Source organism: Phalacrocorax aristotelis, chromosome 3 (genome assembly GCF_949628215.1).
Source record: "Phalacrocorax aristotelis chromosome 3, bGulAri2.1, whole genome shotgun sequence".
NCBI lineage: Eukaryota > Metazoa > Chordata > Aves > Suliformes > Phalacrocoracidae > Phalacrocorax > Phalacrocorax aristotelis.
Window position 1 is genome coordinate 90048844 of NC_134278.1, and position 17723 is coordinate 90066566.

General features: G+C 45.7%; 1 protein-coding gene and 1 long non-coding RNA gene across 4 annotated transcripts in view; one reads left to right on the plus strand and one right to left on the minus strand.

The window, feature by feature from the left end:
* Nucleotides 1-3847: 3847 nt before the first annotated feature.
* LOC142055056 (uncharacterized) lies at nucleotides 3848-16073 on the minus strand. 3 transcript variants are annotated; one of them, XR_012659788.1, is made up of 7 exons: nucleotides 14186-16073; nucleotides 10118-11924; nucleotides 9954-10003; nucleotides 9443-9549; nucleotides 8020-8094; nucleotides 7392-7637; nucleotides 3848-5894 (listed from the first exon to the last, which is right to left on the minus strand). It is a non-coding gene; the product is annotated as an uncharacterized LOC142055056 (long non-coding RNA). The 3 variants fall into 3 exon arrangements; XR_012659787.1 differs by having other exon boundaries at nucleotides 9796-11924; XR_012659786.1 differs by having other exon boundaries at nucleotides 9443-11924.
* HNRNPLL (heterogeneous nuclear ribonucleoprotein L like) overlaps nucleotides 16032-17723 on the plus strand; it is a 36530-nt gene continuing 34838 nt past the window's right edge. Inside the window, exon 1 of the mRNA XM_075088474.1 lies at nucleotides 16032-16493. Coding sequence (XP_074944575.1) covers nucleotides 16299-16493 — 195 coding nt within the window. The 5' untranslated portion in view covers nucleotides 16032-16298. The remainder of the gene's footprint in view (nucleotides 16494-17723) is intronic.

Consider the following 17723-nt stretch of genomic DNA (forward strand, 5'->3'; position numbering starts at 1 on the left):
GTCGTAGCAGGATGTACTGTGGCAATTAAGACTCTGGGTATAAGGTACGTAAGGACTAGGGACTTCACCCCAGCTACTGGAGTAATTGGAATTGGAGAATGGGAGTAACTCAGTGGAGCTCCCTCTCAGCTGACCTGAGACCCCCACCACCTTTGACCTTGCCATGGACTGCTGGACCACCAAACAGGTTGTATCTCCCTTCCCCCCTTTCATGTATCTTGCTCTACCAATTTTTGTCTTATTATGTATTGAGCTTACAATATGGGTTAAAGTAACTTGCTTAAGGACAGTGGAAAATTTAATAAAATAGTGATATATGTTAACTGCCTGGTGTCTCGTCAGTGAAGTGCATTAATAAACAGAATCTGTCAGGCTGCAGATAATAACCCGGGAACGGTGTATGGTACTCTTCTCCTCCGCTTTCATTACACCGCCACAGCCCTTGCAAAGTATGACATGACAAAATCCTGTTTTCTCCCTTCATGCCCCTACTTAGCCTGTCCACAAGAGATACAAGGTAGGTCTAGCGCCTGCTGACAGAGATGTAAATCAGGCTCAGGGCATTTGCTGGCCAGGTGATATTCTCAAAGTCACATTCATGTGGCCCTGACCCTGACCCTGACCCCTGACTCCATTAAAACTCATCATCTTTTGAAATACTGACTTCTGTCTGTCTCAGGTCTTTGCAGGCAATTTCAGTCTGTGGGAGAACTCTAGCAACATTTAAGTAAAACTTGTGCACATTTTTGATATCTCTCCGCAAGGCTCAAGTGCAAGGTGAAAGAACTTCACTACAATTTGGTATTGTTATATCTTTATGAGGGCCCATTTTCAGAATTTGTTCAAAGAACCAATAATTCCAAGAAGTGCCACCAAAAAAACTAAATCAACCAATGAATAGTTGATAAATATTAATTTCCAACACATCAACAAGGCAAACTACAGATTCCAAGCCAACACAGAAACAAAACCTCCCACCTGGGGCTGAGCAGAAGTGGTTTTGAAACCTGCACTTCTTTGTTAATGATGGCATTGTGTTTGTACTGTAACACAAACAGCTGTTCCTGTGTTTCCTTCTGCACCTTCACAACCAGTGCTCTCGATCTGAAAATGACACTGCAAGTAAACATGCTTTTTACTGCTCATCAATACCACCTCCTGTTTGAAACAGGCTGGGGAGCAGCACAGACTTTGGAGTGAGGAAGGCTCCTGGCAGGTGGAAGAGAGGGCAGCTGCATTTATAAACAATTCATGAGTATTTTCATGTGCAAAGCATTCCTAGAAGCTCACTCCTTAGCACCTTGGCTTCCTCAATGCCTCTCTCTTAATGTGCTTCTCCAGACATAGGAAGAATTTCTGCTTCACAAAGACAGGTTTTCATTAAGGTGTGTTTTTTTGACATGACAGGAGCTGCCATTTTGATTTACTTCTCTGATTCACACCAGAGAAGGTCCAGATGCAACCCTTTGTCTGATATAATAGTCATACACACTCTTTCATTTTCTCACATATCTTCACAGATGCAAGATCACTCAAGCCCCAGCGACATCTAAGAGTGTGCAGGTGCAAAAGCAATACCACAAGACAAATCTGTTAATGAACCATCCACCCAATTTTCAAGCTGGCAGATAAACCAGAAAAGAAACCAGCTTGCACAGGATTGAATCTTGCACAAAACAGTAAGGGCAGTGGAGCAATGTCAGCTTCAAGATTTGAGCAAGGTATTTCAAGAGTCTTGCTTCATTACCTACAGGATTTCTCATAGTTCACCTTTGTGTGTATCCTACCTGTTTAGCTCTGGCAAATGGGGTAGGCAGACAAAGGGAAGAGGCACGATACAAGCGAGTCGTGTTCAGCATCTCACTACACTGGATTTTCTTCTTGGTCATTCCTATTTTTGAGAGAGAGTTTGTTTCAGGACTTATTCACTGTGGCACTGAGTTTTTCTTACAGTGAGGGTCAAATGCAAGCTCCCTGCATTCCTCTCTTCTTTATTCCCAGAAGAAAACTGTGTACATGCCTGATGTCGGCAGCAGGGCACTTCCACAGTTGGTGAGTGTTCAGAAAAGCTTTGCTGCACATCTCCAAGACTTTGGTTTCACTTCTCTGCATTGCAGCTTTTCAGAAGCAGCTGGGCAGTGCACTAGCTCTCTTCTCTGTACCTCCCCTCACTCTCACCAAAAAGGTACTGCAGAAGCCTTTTGCAACCAAAAACCCAAAATGTTTGTGAGGAACAAGTATTTATCTGCTCTATCACAGCCAGTGACCCTGCAGGTATAGCAGAGGCATGGCATGAAGGCAGGCTACATGCCTGGCCCCAGCTCCTCTAAACCAGGCATGAGATTTCTGTTTAGTAGCAAAGGCAAACTGGGAAGTCAGCCTGTGAGTGATTGGTCCTGTCTTTCCCCCACCAATAGCTAATAAAAAGGCACACTCTGAAAAATAACAGTTTGAGGTTTACTTGGTTTTTTTTGTATGGGAGCCATTTAATGCACTGGCAAGTACTGTCAGAAAATGAACTTGTTATGAGAAAAATTACAGAAGAGAATTTATAACCCTGACATCAGCAGCTTGGAAATTCCAGGTACCTGTGGGGCAGCTACCATTTTGCAAGGCAGAAGTGAGGCATCAGATTTTACACATGCTTGTGCTGTTTTCTTATGGATGCTTCATTTTTGTGCTTTTTTTTCGGATGTTTTTAATTAATCCAAAATAAAGTTACTTTGCTTGAAAGGCTACAGTCAACCAAAACTCTCTGTCATGCAGTACCTGCTGTCACAATACCCTTTTTGCTTGGTCCTAAGGCACTTTTGTAATAAATTACGTCACTACACTTTCTTCTGTAATTTTGTCTTTATTTTAAACCCAGATGTGATTTTCAGTTTATTCTGGACCAGAGCAAGACTTTAGGACTCAACTGACGAAAAAAAATCTTAAAAGGCAATTCAGGTTTGTGCTCACTTGCAGCATCCAACTCTGTTCTGAGTTACCCAGATCCATAACCCCCATTTTCAGCAGAGCTGCCTTGTGTAACGTAGCAGAGTGTGATGTTAATGCCACTCACCATCCTTGAGATAGGTGACATGTCCGTATCTGCCCTGTGGGGAATCTTTGGACAGTACTCCTGGGCCAGGTTGCTTGGACCAGATCTTCTGTTTTGGGGATGTGAACTGTTTGTCTCACCACCATGAAGAGCCCAGAAACAATCAAGCTCATTTGAGAGACACTCCAAATGCTGTAATACTTAAGCAATGGCCAATGATTACAGTTTGCTGTTACCCAAGAAGCTTACTTATTCACTGATAGCAACAGTAGTGTATCCAGCAGTGCAGCTGGAAATGGGGTCTGTTGGGGCTGGCTGCTGCATAGACACAGAAAAGAACACAGACATCACTTGTTATATCCTCCAGCATTAGAAGGCTGTAATCCCCTTTTCCAACAAACTTAGTACAAGCGCAAGGGGACAAGCTGGCACTAAAGCCTGCACGGAGTTTGCACGTGTACACAGAACAAAAGGAGAGACATTCTCCCCACCATTTTAGTGTCTGTTTATTGAATGTACCTTCAGCTCTGCTGGGTACTTCCCAGCACACAGGCTTAAAATGGAGCCTGCGCTTTTTTTGCTTCATCTCTTCAGAAGCAAATATACTGAGCCATTGATTAGGTTATTTTAGGATCATGGTGCGGTACGATTGCTTGCTGTTATTCTGGCAGTCATTTATCAGGAGCCAGTTATGCACATTTTATAAAGCTCTTAAAAAAACACAGCTACCCAAGAACACTTTGCACAGCACGTTTCAGATGTGTCTTTGTGCACAAGTTGTTTGTGTCTTAGTAGCAGCCAAAGAGCCATTCGGATGTGTTGGTTGCTATAGTAATTACTTTCCTTGGGAGCTAAATAATAGCTTACAGCTCCTGCAGCTCACTGTTGTGTAGGCTGCCTTGAACCAGAGACACTTCCATTTTGTTTTGGAGGGGGCTGGATACTCTACTGTAATATACACTGAGAGACAGACTTTCCTTTCTATGCTCGTGCAGCTAATTTTGAATTTAACCTTTTTAGAGGATGTGTCACAGGTCTAAAGTTTCAAAAATAAAAGCAGCACATGAAATGGTAGGACAGCCTTGCGGCTGAGGTTTTTGATGGGGGTGAAGATCTGGATTTAGTTTCCATTTCTGTTACTGAAAACTGGTAGAAAATGGACTGAAGGTTGTGCTGAGACTGTTTTTCAGTGCTGTGGGCCCTCAGAGCAACAGGTTGGGGGCTTACAGGGGTTTTAAAAGCACCTAAGCAAGTCAAGCAGGAACGTGACAAGGAGGACAGCTCTGCGTCATTCAACTTTTTTTTTTAATGAAGTAACTGCTGTATGGACCTGCAGCTCTGGAGAAGGTAAGGGGTCTCACTGCAGACAAAAGAGCCTTTCAGAGCAATCCTGCAGCTGGCAGACACCAGCTCCCCCCTCCATCTCCAGGCACAGAACATTTCTGTGTGACATTTTAAATTGCAGTCCTGTGGGCTGTGGGGCTTTTGCTTGAAAGGGCACTGTGCAGAAGCATTTCCCAGCAGTAGGACAGCCCCATGCTCATGGCTCTGCACAGTCATGAAGGAGGCACCAAACAGGAAGCTCTGTAAGTTGTTTTGGGCTCCTGGCCTGATGAGCCATGGATTTTTGTGCAGCTTGCAGCCAGGTGGGATGACATGGCACAGCACTTCTGGTATCTGCCAAGGAAGCAGAAGAGAGGCAGGGGCACACGAAATGATTGGACAGATTACCCTCCTGCATTAAGATGCAGCTGCAGGGTGACTGTAGCTCAGATTCATGACTCACAGGGGTTGACCTACATAGGGTCCCAGCACCAGCAACAAGTACCACTTCGGTTTTGCAGACAGAGACCAGCAAAAGGGGAGTAGGATATAAAAAAGGGCTCAGAGAAGAGGGCATGAGGAGCTAGAATGAAAGGAGAGAGAAAACAAATAGGGAAAGTGTTTTGCCTCACAGTGCTGTCCTAGAAAATTCGCTCTCAGATGTGTACCAAGCTGCATCGGCAACAGGCAGGGAGATGCCAAACAGAGATAAAAGAACTACATCATCTGCTAAAGGCTGTGAACACAAACAGTTCCTGTTTGAATAACAGCAACATACAGGAAGGGAAGGTGTTTGGGGAAACCAAGCAGGACAAAACTGGGCCTTCAGATGTGAGGGGCGTGTGCTTGGCTTGCAGTCAGCAGGTGATAAAGAACTTATTTCACACATGTAGATGTGCAGATCCACCTCTCCCCCTCCAAATTTAAGCATAGCATACACACAGGTTTTGTGCCTACACAGCTCTGCTGGTGAAGTGTAATGCTTTACCAACAGAGTTAAAAGCAGCCTAGCAGGGAGTTATATGAGCAGCCCCCTTCTCCCCAGGCAATGCTGGATAAAGCACCCTTTGGCATGCCCACATGTTTCTATATGAGGCTTGTATCTAACGTCACTGGTACAGCTAAAGCCAGGTGATTTTTCTATGGAGTAATAGCCCTGGAAAGCCAAGGGTGATGCTGACCTTGCAGTAAACGGCTGTCCAGGACTGCTCTTACGACCAAGCCACAGCCCCTGCACTTGCACTTATACCCTGGAGCCCCGTGGAGGCAGGGAGAGCCTCTGCATGCTGGGTGTGGGGTGCTCAGCCTGCCTGTCCCTCCAGCCCTGGGCAGACACGTTGACACCCAGCCCACAGCTGATACCTGCCTGGTTGGTGGTCAAGAGGACATGGTTTGGTGTTCCCAGGCCCTCATCCCCTCACAGTGTGGATGTAGCCAAGATTACTTGTGTAGCGCCTCTAAGGATAATGCCTAAAGATCACAGAAATCCCAGGGTAAGACAGGATGATAGACTTCATCAAGGAGGACCCTGAAAAAAAATACACAGGAAATCCGGAAATGCTTCATTGCAAGGACTCATGGATCTTTTTTTTTTTTTTTAGATTTTTTTTTAATTAGAGAGCCAAACTTCTAATTCACAACAGTCCAATTGTGCAGGCTTCAGCTATGAGAATCATTAAAGTGTCTGTTCTGTATTAAACGTGTTGTGATGTTTCAATTTTATTATCTGAGAATTTCCTATGGCCATTTTATAAAGCTCTTGGGCTAAGTTTTCTGCTATTGTATAAAAAAATTTGGCTGCATTTTTAGCCTGGTGAAATGTGATGTACCAAAATCTTAAAATTGTTACAGAGCACTCCAGTAAAAAACAATATTTAATATGTAAAATCCTAAATACAAGGGGGAAAAAAAGTATTTCTCTGGCAAGAAGCTTTAAGAAACAAAAAAGTAAATCAAAAGGCATATGAAGATAAAATTTCACAAGCAATCCAATGTATAACCTGATTCTACAGATTATTGGCTGTTTTGAAACATACCACGTGTATCCACTGTGGCCAATACCTGCAGTTTTAGCAGAGTAACAAACTTTGTTTCTTTACCAGAAACAGAGTCAAATGTGGGATAATCTTGGCTTTCCTTAAACAGGAAATCTGCAGTTGTCACGGGGACTTAAAATCATAATTAAAAATATGATCCAAGTATGAGACAGTCTCAAGTTACCACAAAGCAAACCAAAATAATTCAGACTATTTTAACCACAAAAAAATTACTTCTGATTTTTAAGCCGTGGTTTGGAGGGAGCAGGACAGGGCTAATTAATGAGTTTTGATTTCTGGGATGGGCTGTACTGGTATTCCTGGACCACTAGATTTTTCTTTGGGTTAATTTGGGAGTAATTTTTTTTATTAATTATTTTATATTTGACATTTGTAATGAGCTGCTAATGATTCAGAACATGCACTTTAGGTAGGTTTGTTATATTAAAAGCAAAAGCTGCAGCTACATTAAGAACTTGGGAGAGGCTGCAAAAAACTTCCTCTACTGGAGAACTAGTTTGTGCTAGATAAGTATTCTTGCTGGCATATATTATGATTTCTTCTCAGCAGCAACTCTTTTCAGCACAGACATCATAAGATGAGAAAAAAAATCTTGAAAGTTTGCTCACACATATCATTAAAATGACTTATCTTACATCAATGTATGGTAGGTGGCATGTCTACATGTGTGGCTCAGCTGGACAATGCATGAATGCTCCTGTGAAGTGGAGTGTGAAAAGATGAAGTGTGTCACCGAAGAAAGTGTATCAAGGACACCCTAAGGATGTGCTTCATCAAGTGCAACTTCCTAGCCAAGTCACTGGAGCTCTTAAAGAGTCAGCAATGATGCTCCACAGACCTTATTTGTATACACAGTATTTCCTCAGGCAGGGAGATTGTGCCAGCCAAAAGAATAGTCGTGGAGTAGCTCAGCTGGTGAATTGTATTGCATTTGTGTAAGAGAAAGCTGACTGCATATAGATACCTACCATGCATTCACTGAGCCTGATTCCTCCACCCCCACCACAATGTTGTCATCTTTGGCTGCCAGCAGCAGCAGCCGCCATTTAGTTGACACAGGTTTAGATGCTGTCAGTTAGGGCAAAGTGAAAGTGGGATGTCTTCTTTTTTTTTTTTTCTTTTTTCCTGCTTGTGAAAGCAATAGAAGCAATACTTGGGAACTCTCCCCCTTTGTTCCAGTCAAAATCCTTGTGCTAGTGCCTTGCTTGGGGAGCCTGGAAAGGTGGCAAAAGTTATGCTATAGGGAAATTACAAAGGATTTATGTCAAGGCTATTGCAGCTAATTAGGTGAAATGGTACAAAATGTTTTATTTAGCTTTAGCCAGCAGAACATTCTTTGTAATGGGCAAAAATAAGCAGAGACAACATTTTAATGTTAATCAGTAAAACTAATCCTCATGTACCACATACGGCACAAGGACATGAGTAAGCAGAACTGCTTTGAGCTTACAAAGTGTTTGTGCTGTACAACCACTCTGGGAGACTAAGCAAATATATCTATAAGGTGTTGGTTTGTGCTCTGGGGAGGTAGCATCTCCAGCCAGCATAAGGGTTCTGCACTGCACCCAGTCTCACCCTGTAGGCATTCTTGCTTACCAGTCAGTTCATAATCCATCACCAATTTGCATTCCTGACACAGCAAGCAAAGCAGTCCAGTGGTGCTGCTCCATTCTCGATGGAAAGAGACAAAGGAGATCAAGATTAGAAATCAAATACAATAACTTGTAAAAAAGCACCTGGTTCAGACATCCTCTTAGACACTGAGCCTTATGCTCCAGTTAAGTTTTCACCATCAAAGAGCAAGATGCAAACCACGGAACATCAATTAAATTTCAATTTAGAAATGCATATCCTTTCTGGCAGCTCTTCTTCACAGGTGCTTACCAAATGGTGATTCTGGGAAACAACCCCTGCTTCACAAATTGATCACTGCTCACTTTTAGGAACTGTTGCCTCATATAAATCCAGAATTGTGACACACACCCCCTCCTTGGGGGATGTAATGCTTAGGAACAAAAAAAACACTTCCAAAATCTCTGCTTTGAAATGGAGTGGCTATTTTAAGAGAGGGAGGACAGTCCTGGTGTCTGGATAGCTACGCCCACAGGTGGCAGCTCAGGTTGTAAGCAACAGCCAGAGCTGGCTAAGGGCATGATTTATGTCCATGGGATGGGAAAGCTGTCTCCTTCCTCAGCAGGAGAAACTGCCCCAGGATTATTTTACATGAGCAGCCCTGAGAGTATTATATTGACAGGTAGCCGGAGCCTCTTACCGTGGCAGACCATGTTGGTCAGTCCTCTTTTCTGTCCACACACTAGGACACCCCGATGTCCTGCTCACACCTCACAATCCTGTGTTCATATTTCCTGAGCCAGGCAGGACAAGGAAGTTGCCTGTATTTCTTTCACAGCACCTTGCTATGCACAGGGCACAGGCAACGTGCATGTAAATGAACTCCAGGTACACTGCAAAGTCCTTGATTTAATGGCACTAGGGATGAGTGTAGCAGCTGCAGAACTGACTTCAGGCATGGCCAAAGGTAGTTTTGTAGGACAGCAAGGCATCCATGGCTCTGCTGCTCATTTCACCTATACCAGAGCCCTGGAGAGACAAGTTAGCCCTGCTGCCAAGAGAGGGTGTGGAATGGCTGCTTTGAGATGCCAACAAAGCACTTCTGTGTGACACATCTGTATAGCACCGGCGCTGTCCACCTCTTCTGGACTTGCCAACAGATCAGCAAGCCACCAGCAAAAAGAAGAAATTTCAGAACTGCCATTATTTTATGCTACAGTCTAGAAGAATCAAAACCAACACTGGATGGGGATGTGAAAGTGCCATTACAATGTCTTGAAGAAAAAATGGTGTCTAGTATTTATGCAGAGAAAGGCAAATCGAACCAGAGAGAGGAAGTACTGACTAGACAGATGTGTTACACTGTCCATCCAAGAAAGAATGCTGGTAGCCAAACAAATGAAAAAGGTAAAATATCAACAACCCCCACCCCCCTGGGTCCCCATACCTGGGTAAGAGCTGTGACACTAGGACATTTATTTCTGCTGCGGCTGCACTAGAGCAAAACAAGTGTAGTGGCTCTGGTCTGCTGGTGTACCTCTGCTGTACTCAGGTCTGAAAAATATCAGAGAATGACCTGTCAGGCTGCCTTTTAATTCTTTTAACAGAGGGAAAGCACACATGCTGTAGATTACAAGGAAAAAGAATTAAATATGCAAAGTCAAAAGCATACATAATGGAAAATGCCAAGATGAAAGTTGCAAATGCAGGCTGATTTTGTCCCCTCATGCCTAACTTGTTGTGATAAGGACTTTAATTTTAAAGCCATTGATTTATCTGCTCACGGGGCCTCAGCCTTACCGGGTGCACAGGACAGGCAGTGCCCAGGTAGCAAGCAAGGGCTCAGTCTTTGCTTTCCTCCCACTCACACAGGGAGCCCAGGCCGTGCCCAGAGCACGCTCCTCAGCTCTTCCGCTGGTAAAAGAATGACTTGTTTTCTTCTGAGTATTTTTCACTACCTTAGGGAAGTGCGTCACTGCCATGTGAGGTGAGCAGGTGCTGTAGTCTGCTGCAGAGGTAGAGGACTTATATATAGACAGCTTTTGGCCAGATGTATTCTTAATATTTTTCAAGGACCATTTGAAATGCTTAAGGCTTGATTACACAGATGATGCAATTTTACCTCACACTCCGTTCTGAAAAAGAATTTTGAGGTTGCCAGCTCTGCTGTAAGAAAATGAGGAAGAAACAGTGAGTGATTGTAAGCAACTCGTTTAAGTGAATTGCCTAGTATTACATTGATCTGAGGAGAAAGAAAGCATCATCATCGCTTTTAAACTCTGTGTGCATGTATGTGTGCACTGACTCTGTATATACAGAAGAGCAGTGGTAATAAACTAAAACACTTGAAAACTTTGTGTCAGGACACCCAAAAGAAAACCTGAGATTTGCCTGTGAGATGTTATGGATCATGCACTTGAACTGGCTACGGCTGGGTTGTCCCAGCATGGGAGCATTTACAAATCATGTTTTTCAGTTGCAATCAAAGGAATGATAATCTTTTTTCAGAAGTACTGACTAGACAGTGGTAAACTTCTCTAAGTTTATTTAGAGAATTAAACTTGGAGTTACTTGGAGTCTGACGCTTTAAGAAACATTAAATCTCACATTATTTGTGATCCTTTTGAAAGTGCTGGTAGTAGTGCAAGGCTATGTAAGGCAATGATTTTAAGCCCTTACTGGCCAGTGGATCTGACCTGTACTACAACTGTTTATTGACCCACGTGCACACCAATTTAGGTATTCAAACCAGTGTCAAACGTGCTGAGCAGTCATAGTTTCTCTTGACAATAACTAGTGTATTGCATGCTTAGTACTTCTGATTTTTGGCCTCAAAAGGCTTGTAATGAGTACCGAAATGTAGGTGTCTACAAACTACTGGTGACTGAAGAGAGTAGCAAGTAGCAAGGAGCTGTAAGTGCTCTCCAGCCTAGAGGAGAACATGGATAAATCCAAATCAAAATAATAAAAAATTTTATGAGAAAAATTTTCCAGTTCAGTTTGTCCAGGTATGCTGGTGTTTTCACCAGCCCTCTGATGCTGAGGTAGCGGTAACTTCCAGCAGGAGGTCAGAGCACTAATTTCTTAAGCTGTTGAGACTAAATACAAAAAAGAACAAAACCCATACACATTCATGCCTCAGCTGTAGGTAGCGAACACCAGTGGAACCTTCCTTCATATTGCTACATGCCAGACTTCACATTGAACCTGCATGCTATGTCCTACATGTAACTGTGATTCCACTGGCGGTAGGCTCCTGAGTTTTTGGTAAAAGGGGATGAGTCAAAATGATTAATGTGGGAAAGCCACACTAATCAGTGCTGTTGGAAGGAAGGCCTTAAGCCTTGGACATGCAAACTCCAGCAACACAAAACTTCCCAAGAGCTGTCGGCCTCCCGTCCAAGTCAGCATCCATCCTTGGTCAGAACAGCTGAGTTTTGGCTGAGCAAGAACTGCAGAATGAAACCCTGCAGCAGCAGAGCCTCCCTTGCCACCAATGTATGCTTACATGAGCCACAGAGACACCTTTACTGGTAGGGCTCAGGAGGTTGTGCTGCTCCTATCCTATCCTGCTGGCATCCCCCTGTGGCATGCCTTCTGCATTGTACTGTGGCAGAGCAGCTGTGCAGAGCTTGCCATTTATAATGACTAGCCCTGTGTTGAAACTACTTTTCCTTTAATATGTCGTTTTCTTGGTTTTAGTCCTTGACTGAGGCTTCTGCAGTTGCGTGCCCTCAGCTGCAACAGCTTGTGTCAGCAGCAGACACAACATGCCAGAGAGGGAGAACTGTGGCTAGCAGCCCTCATGTCAATGTGTTGAGAAATGTGCTGACATTTCCCCTGCAAGCTGCATGTCTACTTATGATTCTCCTCAAGCTCCAGGAAGGTCCCTGGCACTCGTTTTTATCAATTGTGCATGTGAAAACATGCTACCTGGGGGTGAGACATGATGACATCAGAGAACTGAACACTATAGGAGAACCGTTATGGAAGCAAAAAGTATAAATGAGAAAAAAAAAAACTAGGCAAAAGCCAGCTTAAGGCTATTAAACAGAAAGGTATGGAAGCAGCTTTTGACTCAGAAGATCTTTAAACCGCTGATGGCTGGAAAGTGGAAAGTATACCTGGGAATTCTCACTCCGTGCATTCCATTTTTTCACGTGTCGCTATATGCACCCACTGCTGGCAGCTCTCCAGTATAGGATGCTTTGGTACCTTTGATCTGACCCATTTTTATGTCACCTCTTGCTGACTCAGCCAAAAAGGGTAGATCAGGTCTTAGCGTAATATCACCCCTAACATGCTCAGCACAGTAATGTGTAATGCCTAAAGGACTAGTTTCACCTCATATTTGACAGTCGTATCCAGACCATTTTTAGGTATTACCTCCTTGTTAATACCCCATTATGAATGTCATTACTGGATCAACTCATGCTAATTAGTTTTCCCTTATGGCCAAGCGAACTAAAACTGTTTCCCATTTTTATTCCAGCTGTTACTTGCATTCCCATGGTATCCAAATACACTGATCTTAGCACTGGAAGTGTAATGTGTTAGCATGGTAAGAAACATTCCTTGTTACAGTGAGCTAATAGCTTAATGTAATATGAATTACAGTAAAGGACGTAAGAAACACCAGGCAGGAAAGGAACAGGAGAGAAAATTGTACTGGTAACAACATGTACTTCCAAACTATGTGCATAATTAGGCGATTTAAATTTCTACCAGGTTTGGGGATTTTTCTTCACGTCATTGTTCTGCTCTTTATGTAATTATGTGGTTGTACTTTACTGCACAGCAGTAAGTAAATAACACTAATTGCTTTTCTTATTGGAGGGCAGTGTACTGAAAGCATGACTTCTGTTTATCAGCTCCAGGTAATAAAAATTGTATGAAAAGAACTATTTCAGGCAGTATTAGCACCTTTCATCTCTCTATTTTAGACAAAAGAAACAGGTCTGACAAGCAACATAACAGTGAAATCCTTTTGCTGAGTCAGTTTCAAACTTACATAACTGGCATGTATTTCCATATTCCCTCCCTCCTCTTGCACGAAGCACAGACGGAAAGAATGACTGCTCCAAGGCTCCTCACAGTAGCTTAGTGCAGAAGCCTCAATGTCGCAACTTAAGTATGAAAAATATCTTAACATCTCCACTGTGGAATAATTAAATACCGCATTAAGTCTGCAAAGCAGGGTCTGCTACCAAGTTACATTGGAGTCCATATGCTGCACAGAAGCATGCTGAAACTTTTCTGTTTCTTGGAACACTCAGTAAATAAGAATTTGGTCAAACAGTAAGTCATTTCCTCATTTTCAGAGAAGCAATTTTAAATACACAGGGGAAAGAAAAAACTAATTATTGCAGCGTTTCAATACCATTTTCTGACTATAACTCTGGTATGTTCTGTGATTTGTCAGGCTGTTATTTTTTGCAACGGTATGGTGTAAATGTCTGCTAAAATCCCAGAGCTCTAGCACATAAAACTAATTTGCTAGAGATTTTGTCTGGCATGTAAGCATTTATGTCCGTAGCAGAAATATTGGTAGTGTGTTTAGAAATAAGTGAAGTGCCAAGAAAAGTAAGTTTAATGTTCACAGATGGCATGTTCCTCATTGACTATTGGAACCTACAACAGATGTATGTATAGCTCCAGCCCTGTGGACTGTATGTTCTCAAAGTTATGAATTTTTGTTAAAAATCAAAAATAGGTACAAGTATAAGAAATACGGACAGAAAAACATATATTAAGAAACAAAGGGAAAACAAGAAAGTGAGAAACACAGCAAGTTGAGTTAAATCAAATGTCTGTGTTTGTAGACAAGATGATTAGATGAGCTACCTGAGAGATGCAGAATCAAATCATGTCAGGCAGTATGGCAACATGATCAGCTGAACCTCCTCCCACTTCTTGGAGGAGTGCCTTTACCAGTGGGTTTCAGGATAACAGAAAATGTTTAAACAGCAAATCATTTGCTTTCTTTTCTAGCTTACAAGTACCATTTCAGGTTGAACAACATGTTTTGTTTGACACAAGAGTGGGTTTTTGAGTTTTTTTTTTCCCCTCACCAAAACAAGAATAACAACATTTATTTTGGCTGTCTTCTGAATTACTTCCCTCCCTCTTATTTGGCTGCTCAACTGAAAAAGCAATTACTCGCACAATCATATATCCATTCTCCATTGACCTACTTTCAGCAGGGTTCCACTCCACATCCACCTTGGTTTGGCAGCCACAGCAGCAGAAACTAATTCAGCTAGAAAGTCCTGTAAGTCACTTATAACATTGAAAGTCTTCTTTCTGTGCCTCCATCCATGAGGAAGCCTTCGGCTGGACAAAGTAGCATGATACAGTTTGGATAGGTGGTCTGCAAGATGGATGGAAAATTTGCTAACAGGCTGCACTCAGATGGTGGTGATCAATGTTTCGTACTCGGGCTGGCAGCCTGTCACAAGTGGGGTCCCCAGGGATTGACATGCTGTTCATCTTCACAAATGACCTGAATGATGGGATTGAAAGCACCTTCACCAAGTTTGCCGATGACACTGAATGGGGTGGTGAGGTGGACACATGAGAAGGGAGAGCTGTCCTAAAGGGAGACCTGGACAGGCTGGAAGATTGGAGAAGGAAGAACAGCATAAAGTTTAACAAAGGCAAGTACAAAGTCCAGCACGTGGGACAACATAAACAGAGCCCAGTACAGGCTGGGACCTGTGTGGCTGAGGAGCAGCCTTGCTCAAAGGGACCTCGGAGTCCTGGTAGACAAGCTGAACATGAATCAGCAGTGTGCTGCTGCAGCAACAAAGACAAATCAGATCCTGGGTTGCATCCACAGTGGTATTACTATTACAGGAATAGAGGCACGATCATCCCACGATTGTCAGACTGTACCTGGAGTACTGTCCCCAGTTCTGGTCCCCATGTTTCAATAAAAAGATGGACAGACTGGAGGGCCACAAATATGATCAAAGGTCAGCACAACCTGCCCTGTGAGGAAGGACTGACTTAGGTCTTATCTCCCTTGAGGAGAGATGGCAGGGGAGTGGGGGGGCAGGGGGAGAGTCAGCTCCTCATCACAATATTCCAGTACTGAAAGAGTGGCTACAAAGAGCGTGGTTTTCAAGATGTGTCTGGACAGGGTGATAGATAATCTCGTCTAGGCTCTGTCCCACAAAAGGCTGGACCAGATGATCTTTCCAGCTGCCTTCCAGCCTGGGCTGCCTGATGGCTCTATGATTCTATGCAGACAGGCATGGGCTCCAAGAGCCACTTTCAGCAACATCTCCCTAAAAAAGGAAGCCTGAGCAGGCCTGCGTACTGCTTGCATTGCCAGCAAAGAGACCAGTATGCAATGCAGTGCAGTCCAATGGGCGCACATTGGCACTGTTACAAACGGTAGTGCCCTGATGGGACACGGTCAGCTGTCCAGGCAGCTCTCCATGCTCACCGAGCTTGTGGGAAGCTGTTTCTCACCCGAGGAAAACCAGACCCCGCCGGCCCACTTGAACCAGCACACGAGCTTCCTCCTTGCGGGCCGGGGGCTGAGGGCTAGGTGTGGAGCTAACGGCTGTGGGTGAGGTGGTGCCTCGGGGGCCGCCTCGGGGCTCCCCGAGGGCTGTGTGACCTTGGCCGCTCATGGCTGCACCGTGGCGCGCCGGGGCGCTCACGGGAGACGGGACACACCGCCGCCTTCACCGCCGGCCCGGCCGCTCCCCGCCGCCTTCACCAGCCGCCAGCGCCGAGAAGGAGACAAAGGCGGTGGGGGTGCGAGGGGAGGCGGTCGGCGAGGAAAGGGCTGCCGGCCGGGGAGCTGGGCCGGGCCGGGCCGGTCTCCCCGCACTCTCAGCGCGGCCTCCCACAGGCGCGCGCCCCCGCCCGCTCTTATGCAGTCCAGGGAGCCCGCGCCGCGCACCCGCCACCTCCCCCTTCCCGAGACCACAGACATCAAAGAGGCAGGGAGAGGAGGGAGGGGGTGGTGCCGAGGCAGCCTCGCGGCACGGTGATGGACGCGGTCGCCGGCCAGTCGCTGCGCCGGCGGCGCCCGATGGGCATGCCTGCTGGCCCATCGTCTCGGCGACTTCGCCCCCTCCTCGAATCGGAGCCAATCGAGGCGCAGGTGACCGGCGGGGAGGCGTGACCCGATCCCGGCGCGGGGAGGGGTGTGTGCGGGGGGACGAAGCGCAGAGCATCTTTGGGGCTCGCCTTCGCCAGGCTCCGTCCCTGCTCCCTCGTCACACACACACCTCCCCGGCCGGTAGTCGAGCCGTTCTGTTCCTTCCCTTCCTTTCCTTCTTGTGGCCATGTCGTCGCCGTCGTCTGGAGAGCGGTACGAGGAGGAGGAGGAGGAGGAGGACGGCGCCTACGAGAGCCAGGCCAAGCGGCTGAAGCCCAGCGCCGCTGCCGAGGAAGGCGAAATCGAGTACAGCGGCGCGGAGGAGAGCGAGAGCCGGCGGGACAAGCCCCCCGCGCCGCGCGGAGGGGGATTCTCCGGCGGGGTGAGGGAGGCGGCGGCCGCCGGGGCGGGGGCGCCTGTCGGCGGGGAGAGGAGACCCGCCAGCCGCCCCATCCCACCTCCCCTCGCGCGGGGCGAGGCTCGCGACGCTCCCCCTCGTCGGTGTGCCCGGCGGGGGGCGGTGTGTGTGCGCTTCCCGCGGAGGGGGGGTCGCGTCCCGGCCCCGCGGCCTTCCTGCGGCGGGAGCCCGCTGGCCCTCTCCCCCGGGCATGGAGGTGCTTCCGGTGTGGGTGCGCTTCCCCCTTCCCCTTCCCTCCCTCCCCCCCCTCGCGTGGTCGGGGGCCGGGAAAGGCGGGAGGGAACCGGGCTGGGTCCTCTCCTCGCCCCTCTTCCCGCGGCGGGCGGGCGCGGGGTGCGCGGCTGATTGTTTCTCACCGTAGTTGCCTGGGGAAAGGGACTGAGCTTGCAGTCTGCTCGATACACGTGATTTGGATTTTGCAGTTCTGAGATTGTCTCCGCGCCGTGGGCAGCTCGTTGCCTTTTGGGATATTGCCGTTGCAAGTTTTATGCTTGCCCTGTTGCTGAGTGTAACTATAGAAACGTAAAGCGGGGGAGGAAAGCGAGATTTCGCTCATCCTTCTGTTTTACCTTTGTGTCTGGCAGCATATGACGATAAGGCTGATCATAAATGACTGCTCCTTTTTAAATTCTCTTGTATTTCTACTTTCTCCCTCCCCCACGAGCAATGGTAATAATCACGCAGGTTCACTAAATTTTTTGCTACGTACCTTTTATTCTTCATGAATTTGTATCTAAATATCATGATAGTCCTTGACCCATAAATTTGGGCTAGCAATACTTTTGTGTCTACCGTTTGATTTCTTAGCTAGCTAAGTCAGGCTGATTGTAACCATTTTTCTTCTTGATGGCTCTTGCTGTTCCTTACTTGAGAAAGCAAGATCAAGAAAACAGTGGTTTAACGGCAGACCTTGAAATTCAGAAAACCCCTGTTTCATAATTTGCTAAAACGAGCTTGTTTAACACTGGGATAAGTTAATGAGAAAGTATTTGCTGTTACCAACTCTCAGTCAGTTAAACCTTTTGATGGAGAGGGTACTGGCTAGATTAGTTCAAAAGTTCCCTGATAAACTGCAACAAATACACGTCTCTGGAGAGAACTATTTTAATTCTGTAATTGCTTGTGACAGAGCATTTTCTCTGTTGCAGTCAAGGCTTAGCAACGTGCTCTGTCTTAAAGGCTGGTTCTGAAGGA